An 18,692-nucleotide genomic window follows, 5' to 3' on the forward strand; every position below is an offset into this window, starting at 1 on the left:
CACATTATTTTACAGATATTTTGAATGAAACTAGAGATATCTTGAATTCATTTAAAGATGTCTTGTACTAAATTGAGGACATCTGATGTGAAAAAGACTTGTCATATGCACAGGATATTTAGACGTTTCTCATCAGAGGTCTTACAGCGATGAAGAACTGAATCTAACTTGAATTATTGCTTTGAATGAAGACTGCAGTCTTTAGAATCACGGTGTGTTTTCAATGAAGTAGAATTCATGATTTTAGTGTAAACATTTCTACATAATCTGGCATTGGGAAACTTTTTGTGAAAACGAGGTGACGGTTGTATAGCACAGTCTGCGTCAGATGAAGAGATATGGCGTTTGCCAAAGAACTGTTTGTTGGATGAGGAAGCTGTGTTGTAACGCCCATCACTGCTGTCAATAACGGAAATATACGCATGGTGCTAGGAGAGTACATAATGGGTCAATATGGAGGAATAGACATAAATACAACTGTTTGAAGTATGTGGCATATGTCGCGAAGGACTGTATTATCTCTCCATTGTTATACATTGTGTACTCAACTGGCGAAACCCCTGCATCGACTATTGGTGTGTTTGGGAACTTTGGGTGGAGTGGTGATGTTCGCTATACTCACGTCTCGACTGAGACTGTTTATGGCATTGTCCCAACAGTATCACAACGGTAGGAAGAATAGGCTACACACAGTGTACTTTGAATCAACACATGTCCTTCGCCGGGCGAGCAAACGCTTTTACAACTGGGCTACTGCTCCTTTGTTCCATCATATGAACGAGATTTCGACATCAATGGACTTTTGCTTTTTATGAGTTTATTGAAGTATGAACATTCATAGACTCAGCGCCAAACTGTGTCAACATCGGAGCATGTGAAAAATCGGTAAATCTATAGATTGCTACGGGTTTGTTGAAGCAAGCTCACACGTGCATTTCTTCACCTCTTTGACTAAGATTGGTCAAAGGGAAAGTATTCATGAACGGGCACTAAACGCTCTCACTTAACCCAGTTTGTGCTATAAATGCGTTAATTTCAAGATCAAATAGTTGATACATTAATGATTAAGCAGTATTATAAAACGCTTCTGCATTTATTCATGCTTGTGAATTCCAAAAGGGTTCCCGTGAATATGGAACCATCCTGCCTGTAATCATTTCAAGTTAAGAGTCTTAGGGAAAACGTGTGAACGTCAGAATGTGTCATCCGTTATTATGTGAACGGCGGAGTCATGTAATCGTCACACATTATATTATATTATATTATATTATATTATATTATATTATATTATATTATATTATATTATATTATATCACAATGCATAAACACTGGATGGCATATGTGGTTGTCTGTCATCCAACCCGGCTATTTATTATATCGATGCTAACATACAATCGACCAGTAGTTGTCTAGTTGTCTAAGTTCGATGTCGCATCTTACTATCCACATTTATCAATGAAACCCCTGTCACTACCATTCAAACATAAGCATTTGATTGAAATATTTCCATATATTGTTATTGTTATCATCGTTACGATGTTGATCTTAATCGTCATAATGTCGTATTTGCAGGAGCGCTGACATCCGACGAAGAGGAGTCCATATTCCGGAAGCCTATCGTAGCTAACGCTCGGAGATCTAAGGATAAAGACCTCGGCGTGATGCGAGAAGATACAAGGGAAATCCTCAACAATTTCTACATGCCTTTCAACCAAAAACTCTCAATCCTCCTTCACGACCCTAAGTACCTATGGACTCCTCAATAGCCAGTGTCTTCATTTCTTTATTTTCCTTCACGTGCCCTAGTAGCCAGGATCTTCAGTTCTTTATTTTCCTCCACGAGCCCCAGTAGGTATGGACTCCTCAATAGCCAGTGTCTTCAGTTCTATAGTTTCCTTCAAGAGCCCCAGTAGCTTTGGATAGGGATAAAGGTAGAGCATAACTTGAATTGTTTTTCATCATACCATCACTGAATATCAGAACAGTGTATCGTGTTGATATCAATATCCAAATAGCTGAAAGATGAAAGGGACCATGTGTTGTTGATGATATTCCAATTGGCCATCAGAGGACGTTATCTCTCACTGGTAACTCCAAGCACGGATTGTTTGGCAGTGATATTTATGAATCTGATGAATGTTGGATAGCATATGCACATACTCAAAGGAAACTTACTGCTTTATGACTGTGTTCCAACAGCAAACCCATATGACCAGATTCCGCAGATTTAGGCATCAAAGGATTTTACGTTCGCTTGGATGAATCAATGACGTCATTGTGGACTCTGTTTAACGGGAGATGATTTGCAATCGAACTGCACATTGAAACTTGTCATTGGGGACTTGTCATTAGTGGACAGTGTACTCACTTCGAAGATACTGGTTCGGTTCTTACCATGGGAACAAGGTGGAACGTCTTTTTAATGTACATTTTGAGAAACACTGAAAGTCACACTCACGGCGTACTGAGAATGAATATGTTAAAACATGTACAACTGAATCTCTAATTGAATCATATAATGGTCAGTTAAGGAAAAATATTTCCTACATAAGTGCTACTTTGATTTGACAGCATTTTTTATTTTTATTTGATTTGATTGAACCATGATTAGTGGCATATGTGTGATGACGTCACAGCTGAAAGTCTTGATGAAGTGTTTATTGAACTTGACACAGGGGCGGATCCAGTAGGGTGGAGGTGGGGGTGAGGGTGCCTTACGTTCGTCACACTCCCCTGAAAAATGTATTGACATGCTGGTCGTTATGCATGCAGAACTGCGACAAGACATACGTCTTACAATGAAGAGCTTTGTACTCTTTCCTCTGGCGTGCTCTTCAATCCAGACTTCAGAGAGACGGAGTCACAAAAAATCGAAACTATTGTCAATGATATTTGTACATTAATCTTGTTATGGGCTATTCTAATATAACAAACAGCCCAAGATGAGAATGTGATATTAGAATCATTACCAGAGGAGAATTATCATTCTGACTATGTCAGTTAAATGTTTTATCTATAGTACGAGCCGACCATCTTTGGATGGTTGTCCACTTATAGAATGGTTGCAACTGGTCAACCGTTACACGTGAATGCTCTGTTTAAAGAGCCTATTGTATACCAATAACTGCTGAAAATGCTCAAATTGCAATATTTGTTGTGCTCCGCTGCCAACTGTGTGTAAAGAGGTTACATTTGGTGTTGTGTATTTCAGAGGTTACTGTTGTCCTTGTGTTCCCCAATCACCTGTGACTGCTGACCACCACTGATGACCACTATTTGTGTTATCAGAAATAGAGGCCGAGTGCATGTCACTGTGGTCAAATGAGCCCAATCTGCGTCACCCGTACAACCATGATTCGCATTTCGGTATACCTACACTAACAGCAGATCTTCCGATCGCAAATTATCTGCCCTTGATTATCATTAACACCCTACGGACCAATCAGATTTAAACATAATGGAACATTCGTCAACACTCGCCCCTTTACGTAACTTCCAAGCGGTATTCGACTTGTCCCGGAATAACACGAGTTGGTCACGAATGATAATGGAAAGGAAATAATGTCAGGGGGATAACTCGGATTACCAAGAAACTAAAGACACCGTCACTTTACTTGGCATGAAGATATCCTTTCCACCAAAGAATACTTCTACAGTGTTTTTTTTTTATTTTCGTGTCAGTCAGTCATGTTGACTTTCTTGCAATGTTCATGACAGTTGCCATGGTGTAGATACCGCCAATCCAAAGTGGAACTGGATTGGAAACAGCAATCTGGATATGAAAGACCGAGTAGCGTAACCATTCAAATGGTAATCAAGGGCGGGTAATGTCTGGTTTCAAGAACGACTGTGTTGGATCCAAGATTTAGTACAAGGTTGCCAAAATGCAAGCCCTGAGATAAACAGGATGCCCTTCTCGACGCTTGACGTTATCACGAATACTGCCTGTTCATCCAGGGTACCCGGTGGGATAGAGTCATGAGACTATAACCTGCTAGCGCCTTAAAGGCAGCTTGGGTTTTCCGGGATAATAATCGTCAGATTGTTTGGACGATTCGAGAATGCATAGTGCAAGGAACAGTGCACATGATAAATAAACTATTAATATTATTATTTGGAACTGAAAAAATCTGTAGATGGGAGCAGGACTATGATGAGTGATGCATGAGATTTTTTTTCTTCTGTGCGACTTCTTTGAGTGACATGTTTAGACGTTTGTGAATCAGATAAGCACAAACTTTATGGATGACCCGAATACAAGAAGTTGTTCATCAATAAAGTTTGTGTCTATCTTCTTCCGTGCGGTATAACATCCGGGTCCAAGCGCACAAGCCGTTGGATTGGCTTGTTTAAAATTACACCGCAAAGCTGGCGTACTCACAGGGGATGGGGTACATGGTGCGTACAAATCCGTGATGACGATATGCTGGTAAATTACTCTACCAGTCGCTGTTTATTGCTGATCTTCGTGAATACGAACGGTCCGATTTCCAGTAAAGTACATGTACATTGTCGTTTTGTGGACGACAGAAGAGGCACAAGGTATACCTGATTTTGTGGTTTCATTATGTTCATTGACGTCACCTGGTTCACAACAAACATATCGCTTGTTGGTCGGAAAATATAATATATACGTAGCCTTGTGTGACTTTTTTTGCAGTCCCACTGACTGGTTCTGTACAAGAAGTGCGGATGCACAGACATCGAGTATAATTGCCTGTGATTACTGTAGGAGCCTTTTTTCGAATATAATTTGGGTAGATGAAATCCGAAGTTTCTTTCTTTAACGAAATTCTTAAAAAGTTACATTTCCGACGAAGTGCAATCGACTTGTTGTGTCTTTGTGGTATTTTGAATTCATCGTTGCAAATTTGAACGCCATCACATTTCCTTTAAAAAAACATATTTAATCATATATTTACAGTTTTATTTTCAGAAATGTATTTTTGACGATGGATATTGTTCATGATGCATGTATGAAGGATGCCTGGTTAATGTCTTTGACTGCAAGTTTTTAAATAAATCTGTTAGCGGTATATAACTCCGTCCGTGACTGAAATTACTACCTTAAGCTTAGCCTTTCACTTCGAATAGCATCATTTGTTAGAGTGACATTTGGTTTGTCGACAACATTTGATTTATCAGAATCCGGGTATTTACTTAATTATGTGTTTCGATTTTTCTGTGAAAATGCTTCACTTTATGTTTTATGACAGCAAATCAATCCCCACGTGTTAACTGAAGCACAGAGATGAGTTTATGATTTGAAGTTTTATACTCATTTGTTATGAAGTCGACTAAAGTATAAACGCAATGCGGTGCTGTTATTCGCACCCGTTGTGACATGGGCTGTAAACAGTCAAAGGAACTTGCAAACCGAATGCCATGCGTCTGTTTTCGTAGCCTCATTCGGCTCTACATGTAACGACACGAAGGCTTACGAGTGAAAAATTGTTAAAGGCACCACGTCACACATCTAAGAAAAAAATAAAAGAAAAAAATAAATAATGCACTTTGGTTCCGCCCCCAAGTTTCTATTAACGCTTTCTGGCAAGTCGTATGGGATATGCCGATGTAGACCAAAATATTATCGAAAATGTGTGACATTGTGCCTTTAAGTTCTGTTGCATTGCGTTTAAGTTTTATGTCGCTTTCCACAAGGTGACGCTTTTTTGTTATGAAGCTATGATCTCTGCCTTCAGCATGTTGCCTCATGTCTAGTCATGTAACCATGTACCATTAAAACTGGTTAACAGATTTATACCTGACTGCTGTTTTCACTTACATAGGGATCACACTGCTACACCGGGTGATCTATCCTGTTTGAATACAACTCACAGTAGTGAGTAAGTGAGTTTATTTTACGCCGCACCCTGCAGCATTCCAGCTATATGGCGTCGGTCTGTAAATAATTGAGTCTGGACCAGACAATCCAGTGATCAACAACATGAGCATCGATCTGTGACACTGACAACCGATGACGTGTGTCAACCAAGTCAGCGAGCCTGACCACCTGATCCCGTCAGTCGCCTCTTACGACAAGCACAGTCGATTTCATGGCAAACATGGGTTTCTGAAGGCCTATTCTACCCCGGACCTTCACGGGTCAACTCACAGTAACACGGCTGGCCGGTGCTCATTCAATCACTCACTAGTTTTGCTGACCCACATTCGATTGTTTCAATGCTGCGGTAGTATTGTCGTAGACTTTCGTCATCACATGACCAATAACAAGTATTATGTAAATTCACGGTGAATGTTATGCTTTGTAGCTTATGAATGAATTAGGCCCTTTACATGTCGCCTTTAAGCACCATATGAAGAAGAATATCAAGGAAATATTACCATTCATCGAACATGAATCATATCATATACTGGGTATATGTTATTAGGTATACTTCTTGAGGAATAGAATCAAGAGATAACCTTGTCACATAGAAATTATCAGTGACAGGTCACATGGGATTAAGTAGAAGTTACTGGGCGATAGATTAAATAAGTGGACGTCATATGGAATTACATCAACATATCTAGATGCTTATATGTCTGGAGATTCACTATGCGGACGTATGTGTGACATGGATTTAGAAGAGTTAGGATATATGTGTCACGCGGATTTAAACGGAGTATGTGTCACATGGATTTAAAACAGTTAGAATATGTGCTACATGGATTGAAATAATTAGTGTTTGTGCCACGTGGATTAAAACCAGTTAGTGTATGTGCCACATAGATTGAAATAATTAGAGTACATGGTACATAGAATTAAAGAGTACGTGAACATAGAGTACGTGTCACATGGATATAAAACAGTCGGGGTACGTGTCACATGGATTTAGACAATTAGAGTACGTGTCACATGGATATAAAACAGTCGGGGTACGTGTCACATGGATTTAGACAATTAGAGTACGTGTCACATGGATATAAAACAGTCGGGGTACGTGTCACATGGATTTAGACAATTAGAGTATGTGTCACATGGATGTAAAACAGTCGGGGTACGTGTCACATGGATTTAGACAATTAGAGTATGTGCCACATGGATATAAAACAGTCGGGGTACGTGTCACATGGATTTAGATAATTAGAGTATGTGTCACATGGATATAAAACAGTCGGGGTACGTGTCACATGGATTTAGACAATTAGAGTATGTGTCACATGGATGTAAAACAGTCGGGGTACGTGTCACATGGATTTAGACAATTAGAGTACGTGTCACATGGATATAAAACAGTCGGGGTACGTGTCACATGGATTTAGACAATTAGAGTATGTGTCACATGGATATAAAACAGTCGGGGTACGTGTCACATGGATTTAGACAATTAGAGTATGTATCACATAGATATAAAACGGTCGAGGTATGTATCACATAGATATACATGTATAACAATCGGGGTATGTGCCACATAGATATATAACAGACGGGGTATCTGTCACACAGATTTAAAACTGTCGGGATATGTGCCAGATAGATGTATAACAGTCGGGGAGGGTGTCGCATGGATTTACAACAATTATTGTATGTGTCACATGAATTTAGATAATCAGAGTATGTGACACGTGGATTTAAACTAGTTACAGGAAGTGTCACATGGATTTAGGACAGTCTGGGTATGTGTCACATATCTTTAAAACAGTCGGTGTATGTGCCACCTCAATGTAATCAGTTGGTAAATTTGTGAACAACATGTGTCAAATTTGTAACCAAATATAAGGGTACGCTTACTTAGAGGTAAGGTAGAAGGGTTATATGCTACTTTTCAGATCAATTTCAAACACCTGCAATTTTATATTTACAATTATGGATTTAAATCTCAGGTTTGCATCGGAAACGACGTGTTTGTCCAATGTTTGTGGTATAACTATCAACATTTTTTGTCATAAACAGTGATCAAATTGTCAAGACATTAAAACTACAGGGACGAAGCGCTCCGTTTCATCGATAATAACTGACACCACCATGACAGATATAACTACTTAATTACGTCACATAACTTACTTACTCAGATCCTATACCTGCCTTTGAGACATTTTATTATGCACTGTAGACGTTTCAAATATGTTATGCTTAAAAACTATATTTCTTCAATATCGCTATTTGCCTTGTCATATGTCTTAAAACTGAAAAAGGGGGCTAAAACGGAGGCCTGCATGGCGACTGTACTCACAGACCGACCTCTACATTGCTACTGATTAAATTTGTGACGATAAATGTCACGACTCTTAGCTTACCGCACTTATAGTATCTCTTATCTAAAGTGTTTGTATGTTTGTCCCCATGGACACCGGGTGTTCGAGTGCATTTGATATCAATGATATATTATTTTATCTGATAAGCTTTGAGTAGATTAGTTCCAAACATGTTCGACGTGGCGTCTTTTCTGTGAATAACGTTTTTATTGGCTAGAAAGCTTTAAATTAGATACATAACTGACCATACTTCATATAATTAAATTATCATCAGTTAAAGCTGAATGATTACTAGTATATAGGTATTCACACGATGATAGCGACGAAGGATGTTGTATCCCGCAATCTTGAGAAGCCATCGGATAATCCTGTTTTAATACCACATCAGGTGCTTATGTACGTGTAGATTGTTTCCCTTATTTCAGTATAGAAAGAAAACCATTCGTTACGGCCAATACTGCCTACAGTCATATCCTCCAGGTGTCCGAATTCCTGGATATACCAACATGGGATACTGGTATTTATTAGGTGAACTTACTCCCAAAAGTAAGTGTCAGGGAAGATTGGATTTGGGATGAATGGGGGTAAAACTTATTGTGTCCTATCGGGTACCCATTCACAGACATAGTTCCTTTTGCAATAATGTGAAACCACACGTGATTTCATGCACTTTGTTGTGGGGAAGACATAACTCCTAGAAACTCTCCATACCCATCCGTCATTATGGCCCCTAGATGCGTTTTTTTAAGAAAGAATGACTCCAGTTCTTCATTACACCTTTTTCGATAACAAGATAACAATATTGTTTTTGAAGGAAACCTCGTGTGATAGTGCGCGTATTTCCAGATAAGCTAAGGAAAAGTAGACTTGCCACATTTCTAGACGTGCGTGGGCTTTCTTGGATATATTTGTTTCAGGGTCTGTACGACAGACTGATGAATCCCTAGTAATGAATCCCGACCTCGATGTAATGGTCAGTTATGGTAGTGTCAGTAATACATCAAATCCCATATGCTAATGGTTACAATATTTGGATTGTCACGACCAAATCTCCCATTCCGTAAAGATTGTGGACAACGCCCTATTATACGTTAATTTTGTTTTCCTCCAATTTGATCAGTCACGTCTTGTTTTAAGAGCAGTTAACCGAACATTCTCATGCAATGAACTTGTCGAAGAACAGTATACCTTACTCAGTTATCTTACTTCATATATGTTTTAACTGAAAATAGAAACAAACTCAACTTAACATACATCCATATTCTTGTCTATTACCAGTACCAATCTCCAGTATCTTATCTCTTACTGCAAAGCCTATGCTAGCCTTAAGCCCATGTATTACAGTACTTCATTCCTTTATGGAAGCAAGGATGTGTGTGTATAAACACACGCACGCACGCATGCACGCACGCACGCACGCACGCATGCATGTGTGTATATATGTATGTATGTATGTATATATATAAGCGGACAGTCTAAGGACGCCAGTCTGTTATGCATATATTGTTTAAAGAAAGAAATTGTTATTTAAACTATTAATTATTACCTGAAGGACTGGTGCAAGTTTAGGCATGTAAGCTGGACGTATGAGTGAGTGAGTAAGGTTTTACGCCGTTTTTGCGGCGGGGGACAGCAGAATTGGGTTTCACAACTTTTCACAACTCTGTCGAGCGAACGCTTAACCACTACGTTACCAAACCGCCCCACTGAGACGATGGGACATTCAGAATGCTATCTGGAATGTATAAACTCAAATCATGACAACCAACAGAAAAAAAACCCGATAAAAACACATTGTCGAACTTACGTCAAGAAAGCGATATTGACTAGACATGCATTCGTGCACACCAGTGAATCAATAACCAGTCATTTGTTACGTGTAACTAAGCGCAACACTGACACTGTTGACAAAATGCCTTTTTAGGCATTTGTCTTTTAAACTTTATGTCGTAGGGGTCCATCACAGGAAATAAAGAGAATATTTATGAATTAATCTAACATACTGAAATCTCTACATGCTGTAGAAAGGAAACCAGTCTCTTTGACAAATAAGAGAATAATGTTATATTGAAGCATGTGTGGGAAGTCTTGGTAGGTTTCTGTTGTCCATCCTGTCCAACCTGATCAAGAAGTGGACTCATCTAGTGTCAGGTTGTCATGTTTGCGTATAAATACTCACCTTATGTGTCATAACAGCAGACGGACGTCGGAGATCCTCTTTCTCTCTCTGTCTGACAACCGAAAACAACGTGAGTATAATATTTAATTTTGCTCGCTTCCCTGCAGAGATATTGTTCACTCTTTTAAATCTTCCTCTTCCTCTTTCTCTTCCTCCTCCTCCTTCTACTACTACGACTACGACTACGACTACGACTACTACTACTACTACTACTACTACTACTGCTGCTGCTGCTGCTGCTGCTGCTGCTGCTGCTGCTGCTGCTGCTGCTGCTGCTGCTACTACTACTACTGCTACTGCTGCTGCTGCTACTACTACTGCTGTTGCTACTACTACTACTGCTGCTACTACTACTACTTCTACTACTACTACTACTACTACTACTACTGCTGCTGCTGCTACTACTACTACTTCTACTACTACTACTACTGCTGCTGCTACTACTACTGCTACTACTACTGCTGCTGCTACTACTACTTCTACTACTACTACTACTACTGCTGCTGCTGCTGCTGCTGATACTACCACAGGCGCGGTGGGGCAGCCTAGTAGTTATAGTAGACAGATAAAGTGTGCATTTATTGACAAAAGCATAACAGTTTGCACGTTAAGACACTCAAAATAAATTTAAGTTGCGCATGCGCGTAATGTTTAATTTTTTCATTTTGTTAACGACGCACTTACCATTTCATGTTATACGGAAGTGGTCTGAACAGATTAAAGTCTGGACCAGACAATCCTGTCATCGACAGCATGAGCATCGAACTAAGTGGTTGGGATATGATAACATATGCCAACCACGATGTCAGCGAGCCTGACCACCAGATAATGTTGTTTATCAGAAATCCCCATGGGTCTGATGTGATATCAGACTCCCACGCGTCCTTGATATACACAAACGAGCCTTCGCGCATAAAGCCATGGCATGCCTACGGCAGAATGTTACACTCAACATAAGAAAATATGCTGTATTCGCTGAAAGAGAATGTGTATTGCAATTGCTGTGAAGATCTTGAAGACTGACAGCGATCCTATTAGATCTCACGACAAGCATGGATTCCAGAAAGCGAATTCAAAGTCGCACCTTCACGCTCGTTTGCAGCAGGTAATACTACTTTTGCTTTTTGTCGCTATTGTAAAGGCTATCAAAGCATTAAAGGGATATTTCAACCAAAATAATGACTTCCCACATATTCTGATTACACGTGTTAAAAGTAAGGGAGAGTCAGTTTTATGTATAATCGCTCGCACAACAACAGATTCCAGTGACGACTGTTTGCACTTGCATACATGTATGTTGTTACACCCCTTTCTGCTTTCTGAGAAAACGCTGATGCGTGGTGAAGTGTCGTCCAGTACGGAACACATCAGCCACTTTTCTGCTGCTTTCCAAAGTTAAGGATGTGGAAGAAGATCTAACATCATATATGTCCTGCCTGGTATGCTGTTTTTTAACTCGCTGTGCCAATCGTAACTACTCGTGTCATTCCGGCCAGCCGGATGACCATTCGTAACTACTCGTGTCATTCCGGCAAGCCAGATGGCGTCTCCTACCCTTCTCGTGGCCGTGTTTACGACTGGGTCCTGTCTAGTACTATTATCAAGCAAAGATAACTCTGAATTTCCAAACATGTTTATCCTTTAGCTCGGGGTTTATTTTTAGATTGCGCTTTGTATAGTTTAGTGAAGTTTCAAAGTTTAACGGTTACACCATCTTCATGTTTTGAAATGCGTTTTACTACGTGCAGTTACGAATGTCACCATGCGTGAGCTGCATGCGGTGGTGGGATCGTATGCTCTGGGCGTTACTGCGAGCAGGATCTTTTCATGGCCATTTTTTCAGCATGAGGAACATGAAGTTTTCGACCTCTCGATGACTGCAAAAGACATCCGTTACTCTGTTTTTTTCTTCCCCATGTGAAGGTTCTTTTCACATGATGCGATGGTCTCGAGTAAATTGGAGTATAAATTTTAAAATTGCAGTTTGTTCGCTACAGTTTCCTGAAACGGTTTAAAAGACGTCAGTACTAAAAGATAACTTTTGTGATGTTCACAAAATACATGATGGCAAGCTACTGGCTTGCATGATGCAGGTATGTCCTGTAGCAACACTGGTGCTAGCATGTATATTAACCACATCACCAATAGTCCACTTCAGAGTGAGTGAGTGAGTTTAGTTTTACGCCGCACTCAGCAATATCCCAGTTATATGGCGGCGGTGTGTAAATAATCGAGTCTGGACCAGACAATCCACTGATCGACAACATGGGCATCGATCTGGGAACCGATGACGTGTCAACCAAATCGGCAAGCCTGACCACCTGATCCAGTTAATCGCCTCTTACGACAAGCACAGTCGCCTTTCATGGCATACACGGGTTGTTGAAGGCCTACTCTACCCCGGCACCTTCACGGGTCCCACTGCAGAAGAATCCAGTGGCTTAAGAGGAACCTCATGACCACGGGGAAGTAAAGTGTCGTCCACGTCGTGGTAGACCGAGGAACATGTAACCATGACGATTTGGTCCAAATTCGTCTGGTCATATTTCGGACTATGTTCGAAGCCAAGTTCGCGCTGGGCCTTATCCTGCTGTAAAGTAAAGAATTGAGGCATACTCTGTATCGGAAATGACCATACCTTCCAGTACTGTTGATGTTCACGTTTTTTGTGTTACCATGTTTCAGCTTCAGATTTGTTTTTTGAGGAAATAAGAGTAAAATATGTTGCAGTTACCATTTAAATACGTTAGTACTTGTTTGCCTGGTTTGCAAAGCATATGCAACAACGTGTGTTTTCATACTCATCGTAAAAAGTCGGTTATTGCACGATAAATGCTCATGGATATATTTCTTTATGGCCTTGAGCGTGAAGTCATTAAGCCATAATTCAATATTGTAACTTGTCACGGGGCTTGTAAGCGAAGAAGACTACTGTGTCAGTACTCAGTTTCCAAAAACATATTTCATGAACGCCACGATCAAATTATGCTGAAATGATATATAAAGCAGACGCACACACACACAAAAACGTTTCATGTTGCATTAATGGTGGTAAAATTAGACACAATTGTCACTGACAATTAGACACAATTGTCACTGACTTGCAATGATTTAATTGTTGTTTTTTTAAATAGTAAACATTGAAGGTACAGTGTATTAGAATATATATAATATAAATATATGAATATAATAATGACTGGTCTCTTGCTAAAGTCAAATCTGGATTATGTGCCTATGAGTCTAATAACTTAACGATTTTATTGTTAAAAATATCCAAAATTGTAAGTTATGAATTATTGTCCTGGAGTTCTTTTGCTGAATACGACGTGGATTTTAAGTCAGCATCGATCACCATTCAAACAGTTACTGATGGGTAATAATTCCATAATCAATCGAGGTTAATGCCTTATTAGTCCTTATTTCAGGATGACGTCACAGAAGGGACCACTGAAATTAGTTCGTTATATCCGTAGTTCGCTATTCACGAAAATTCATTGAAAGAACAGTAAAACACACTATACGGTACAACACATTTCTACTCAGTTTATAACATATAGTGGTTTATTCGGGACTTTTAAAACAGTTCGCTATAACTGTCAGTTCGTTATATCCGCGTTCGTTATAAAAGTATTCTACTGTATATATATATAATTGATTTAACCGTATTCTTTTTCAGTTTATTTCCTTCTAGAAACATGAACACCATCACAATCTTCTGTCTCGTGGCGTTCACAGTGGCGCTGCTAACTGGTACGTAGTGTGGAAATGTTTAAAGGTATCATGTGAACCTTTTTCCACAGAACTGTTATGACTATATTGGGGCATGTGCACACAGTTTAGACTTATCATCGCTTACGACTTCCCTGAAATCGATAATTGAAACTTCGAGGCGACCAGCTCCCTAAAAAGATAACACTTGCTGAATGTGGAATGTAAACGATTGCTCCGTCGTCGGTGTCTGCCGAAATGGCCTCAATCACAAGTTGCGTTATAGACTACTCTTAAAGAGCGTACCAAGGGACATAACTCTACGGGGTTCGTTCGAAACTAAGTTTGATCGGTACAGGGCGCGAGAGTCGATTTAAAGCAACGTTGCATTAGTTCACTCGAACTTTTTTATTCTATATTGTATTCTTAATCCGTATTGTTTTAGGAATACAATTTATAGTAAATTTGCTGGGAGTTGATAGTATTATTGAGAGAAATGCAATATTGATTTTTTTAGAAGCGTGCCAAGTATTGTGCCTTTAAACCATACAGTTTGATATATCTTTTAATTCACTCTACATATAGATTTCAAATCACACAAACGCAGCACAACCAAAGTTCGGAATATGGGATATAACAAAATATATTAATCAGAGAGTGATTGAACTTAGTTTTACGCTGTTTTTATTATTAGTCCCGCAATAGCGTGTTAGAAATGGGCTTCTGGCATATAAAATCAAGAATTATTAGAATAATGAAACAGTTTTTATAAAGAAATATGGGAAATAGCGAAATTGTGGTCATGAAATCGGATATTACGAGAAATATTTTGGTTCACCTGTAATCACTGTCATTTCAAGATCCTACGTCCTATTTGTAAAAACGGCTTTCACATCTTCATCTTACTTTTACTTTGTCTCACAAAATGTCTCCCGCGTGTGAACTAGTTTCGTTTGGGCAGCTATTGTAGCGTCGTGCCATTAAAATCGTGATAGATGTAATGTTTCAAAGCCAAGCTACGGTAGCAAATGAGCCCCAGGTATTTATTCTAACAGCATGCGCTTACTATGCACTGGTTAGTGGAAGATGTGATCAGTGGAAATATTCACGTTGGTAGGAAACCTTTGAGATACACTGATGGTCGTTATTCATTCTGAGTAAGCTATGTTTTAGCTTTTCACACCGATGAGTTAATTGCAAATTCGTGGTGGTTCGTGTTATCGCTTTCTCATCTCGCGATGTCAATTTCTTGTCTCGCGATATCGCTTTCTCGTCTCGCGATATCGCATTCTTGTCCCGCGGTATTGCTTTCTCGTCTCGCGATATCGCATTCTTGTCTCTCGATATCGCTCTCTCGTATCGTGTTATCACTTTCTCTTCTCGTGATATCGTTCCTTCGTTTTCTCTCTTCCGAATTTCAAGGCGAGAAAGCGATGACCCTAATCAGCCACCATGCAAATCAACATCCGGGCTACAGTAACTGTACATTGTTACTCTTTTTCAGATCCTCTTCGCGTGGTAAGTAAATCTCAGTGTTCAATGTTCAGATGTACTTCAGTGCAGATATAACGATGGTGCGTTTTCCATTATCACGATGCCAAAGCAAACCCAAACTTGTTCGAAGATTAGTTATCAAATTTGTATTATTATGGTTAATTTTGCCTTTGCGTATGTACAGTGATTTGTTAAAGTCTCGTGAGAGGAATATTTATTGAAAGATGTTTTGAGGTTACTCTCTCCTATTAAAACAAGAAAAAGTACACGCACGCACGCACGCACACACACACACACTCACAACAAGAAAACAACTTTTACTGGGAACTAAACAGTGGGATTGTTGTGTACTTGCCATTCGTCTTCTTGGAGTAAATTTTGGTGTTTTTTTGTTGGTTTGGTATAGTTAAAACTTGTTTCAGTGTTTCACGACGTCTACTATGGTTCTTTCGCTCATATTGGTAAAATATAAAGTGCAGTTTTTTTGTGCTCGCCGTCACGTCATGGCAGAATTTGTTCCATAAAATTCAACAGGTGGAGTAAAACACAACGTGAAGCTGTGCGAAACTGTTAATGTCATTTACAGTACAAAATGTCAGTAATTAGTAATATCATTCATGTAATATCAGCCGTGTAAAACAGCCCGGACATGTGTCTTATAGAATCATGGTAAACCGATACGATAGTGCCTTACACAGAAACCCAGTAAAACAATACGGTAATGTCATTTGTATGTCATATCTTTGTCCAGGACTTTCGTGTCAGTAAGTGAGCGAATGTATTTTTACCTCGAACTCCGCAATATGACAGCTATAAGCCGACGGTCTGTAATCGAGCCTAGACCAAACAGTCCAGTGATCAACAGCATGAGCATCGTTCTACTGTGTTGGATTTTCGTGATAACATATATTAATGTTTTATACTAGAACGCGATCTGTAGGCAGTAAGGGATTATTTAAAAAAGGTTGCTCACACTTGATAGTCACTGATCTTTTCTGCACAATACCCTAATTGTTTGAGGTCGTATTAGTGGGGATTTTCCTGGCGAAGTTAGGTCATTTGAAACGTTGTGGCCTTCAAGTGCTGGCTATCGTTGGATAATATTTTAAATTTTATTTGTTTTATAGGGGGCGCAAACCACCAATGCCACTGAACCGAAGAATACAACTGACCCCAACGGAGGAAATAATGGGGTGAGCCGATCTGTGTAGTGTATGCTGGCAAACAAGGATAAGTTGGATCGGCGAAGAGAACGCGTTTACGAGTAGTAGACAATGCACGGCGATGAACAAACACATTTGGTTTTTGTAAGGTAGATGTAGGTTAGTGCACGTGCAGTGCATGACGATGAAATTGAATCTGCACGCACCTGCATACCGCTTTCTCATTCACCAATCGCAGTACATATGGCCTATGTATATATGACCTTGGGCCCCTTCGCTCACAAAAGCAAGAACCAGTGGGCGGCACTCATACATACTAATACGGGTCATTTGTCAGGTCAGTGCTCAGCTTATCCTTGTTTGCCAGTAGGACGTCATTGCGAATGTGAATGAAAGGGCGAGCAAACGTGTTTTAATACTATTCCTGCAATAGTGACAACTAAACCTGGGGAATCGGCGTGTCGAGCTGACGTTTTTACCACTGAGCTATTCTATATGAAACAACAGATGTTATAAGGCGTGTGTACTGTTGGTAACCATGTCCATATTTGAGAATGAGTGAGTGAGTTTAGTTTTACGCCACACTCAGCTTTATTGTGGCGGTCGGTAAATAATCGAGTCTGAACCAGGCAAGCCAGTGATCAACAGCATGATCATCAATCTACACAGTTCGGATTCAATGGGAGCCTGAACACCCAGTCCCTCATCAATACGCATCATCATCACCATCACCATCTTCATCATCATCATCATCATCTTCGTCTTCTTCATTCAATTACTGACCTGGTGCGTATGTGGCTTTCTGTTTGAACTGATGCATCATGCATTCATACTCAAATGTACACACGTTTCTCCTTTTTATTAATTCACAGAATGCTGCTGAAACGGTTGCTCTAGCAACACCCCTGATCCTTATCGCCCTTGTCACCGCCCTCCAACTCGCTGAACGACCTTGACATCCACCAAACACTTCTTGTCATGTGTCACCATGAAGCTTCTTGCTGCGTATGATCCTGTGGTTATAAAAAGTTACTGTTTGTTTAAAACTTGTCGTCCCGTATAAGGAATATATGTTGCTGTGTACTGTACGGCTGGGCAGTCATGACCACTCTTCTGATTCTGTCAGGACGTGTATGGCGTGTCGTGAAACTCTCCCGGGCATGTTATCGGCTGGGCTCCGTCTTCGTAAAAGCAGGCATACTAGTACGACTAGTTATGGCATTAATCAACCACCAAGTTGTTTGTGTGTACCTTAAACTGATATCTTGCCCAGCGCTGAAAGAGCCAAGTAAGAACGAAAGTTGACGGCGTTACGGAAAGATTAGCTCACTAATCACAGAAATGTTATAACTGAACAAAGAAACAATATTAATATTTTATCACCACAGGTGAAGCATTACTACAGAGGCACTGGCACATATGTATGGCAATATGTTTGACCGTGACCGTGATTGATAACAGTTGTGTGTGACTGGCTGATTTGATATTTGTGTTTGTTTCCGTTTGATTAAAATCGTCTCTTTCGCATTCTGCAGTTGTTTGTCTTATTTGATATCGACACCAACATACTTAGTTGTGTGAGTAGTTTATCCGTGTACATCAAACAGGGCGTTGGGGTAGCGAAGTGGTTAAAGCTTCCGTCGTCACACTTAAGACCTTGTTTGATTCTGCACATGGGTACAATGAATGAAGACCGTGTGTAGTGTCCCCCGTCGTGATGCTGGAATATTGTTAAAAGTGGCGTAAAACCGTACTCATTCATTCACTCTTCGGAAAATCAGAAACATATGCTTGTGGGTTTGAATCCCCTTACCCACCCAAGAAAAAGTCGGTGACCCCTTTAAAATCATCATATCACACACATCCCTTCCCACCCGTCCTCCCCAACACCCATACTTCCAGCGGTGGGGTAGCCTGCTGGTTATAGCGTTCGCTCGTCACACTGAATA

The 18,692-nt window shown here is 39.9% G+C and overlaps 1 protein-coding gene and 1 long non-coding RNA gene across 2 annotated transcripts in view; both read left to right on the forward strand.

The window, feature by feature from the left end:
- LOC137265599 (carbohydrate sulfotransferase 15-like) overlaps window positions 1–5,761 on the forward strand; it is a 29,775-nt gene extending 24,014 nt beyond the window's left edge. Inside the window, exon 8 of the mRNA XM_067801027.1 lies at window positions 1,573–5,761. Coding sequence (XP_067657128.1) covers window positions 1,573–1,766 — 194 coding nt within the window. The 3' untranslated portion in view covers window positions 1,767–5,761. The remainder of the gene's footprint in view (window positions 1–1,572) is intronic.
- Window positions 5,762–10,376: 4,615 nt separating this feature from the next.
- Window positions 10,377–18,270, forward strand: LOC137266443 (uncharacterized). The gene is made up of 4 exons (XR_010954981.1): window positions 10,377–10,448; window positions 14,055–14,135; window positions 16,708–16,773; window positions 17,616–18,270. It is a non-coding gene; the product is annotated as an uncharacterized lncRNA (long non-coding RNA).
- Window positions 18,271–18,692: the final 422 nt, after the last annotated feature.

This window comes from Haliotis asinina, chromosome 15, assembly GCF_037392515.1.
Source record: "Haliotis asinina isolate JCU_RB_2024 chromosome 15, JCU_Hal_asi_v2, whole genome shotgun sequence".
Taxonomy (NCBI): domain Eukaryota; kingdom Metazoa; phylum Mollusca; class Gastropoda; order Lepetellida; family Haliotidae; genus Haliotis; species Haliotis asinina.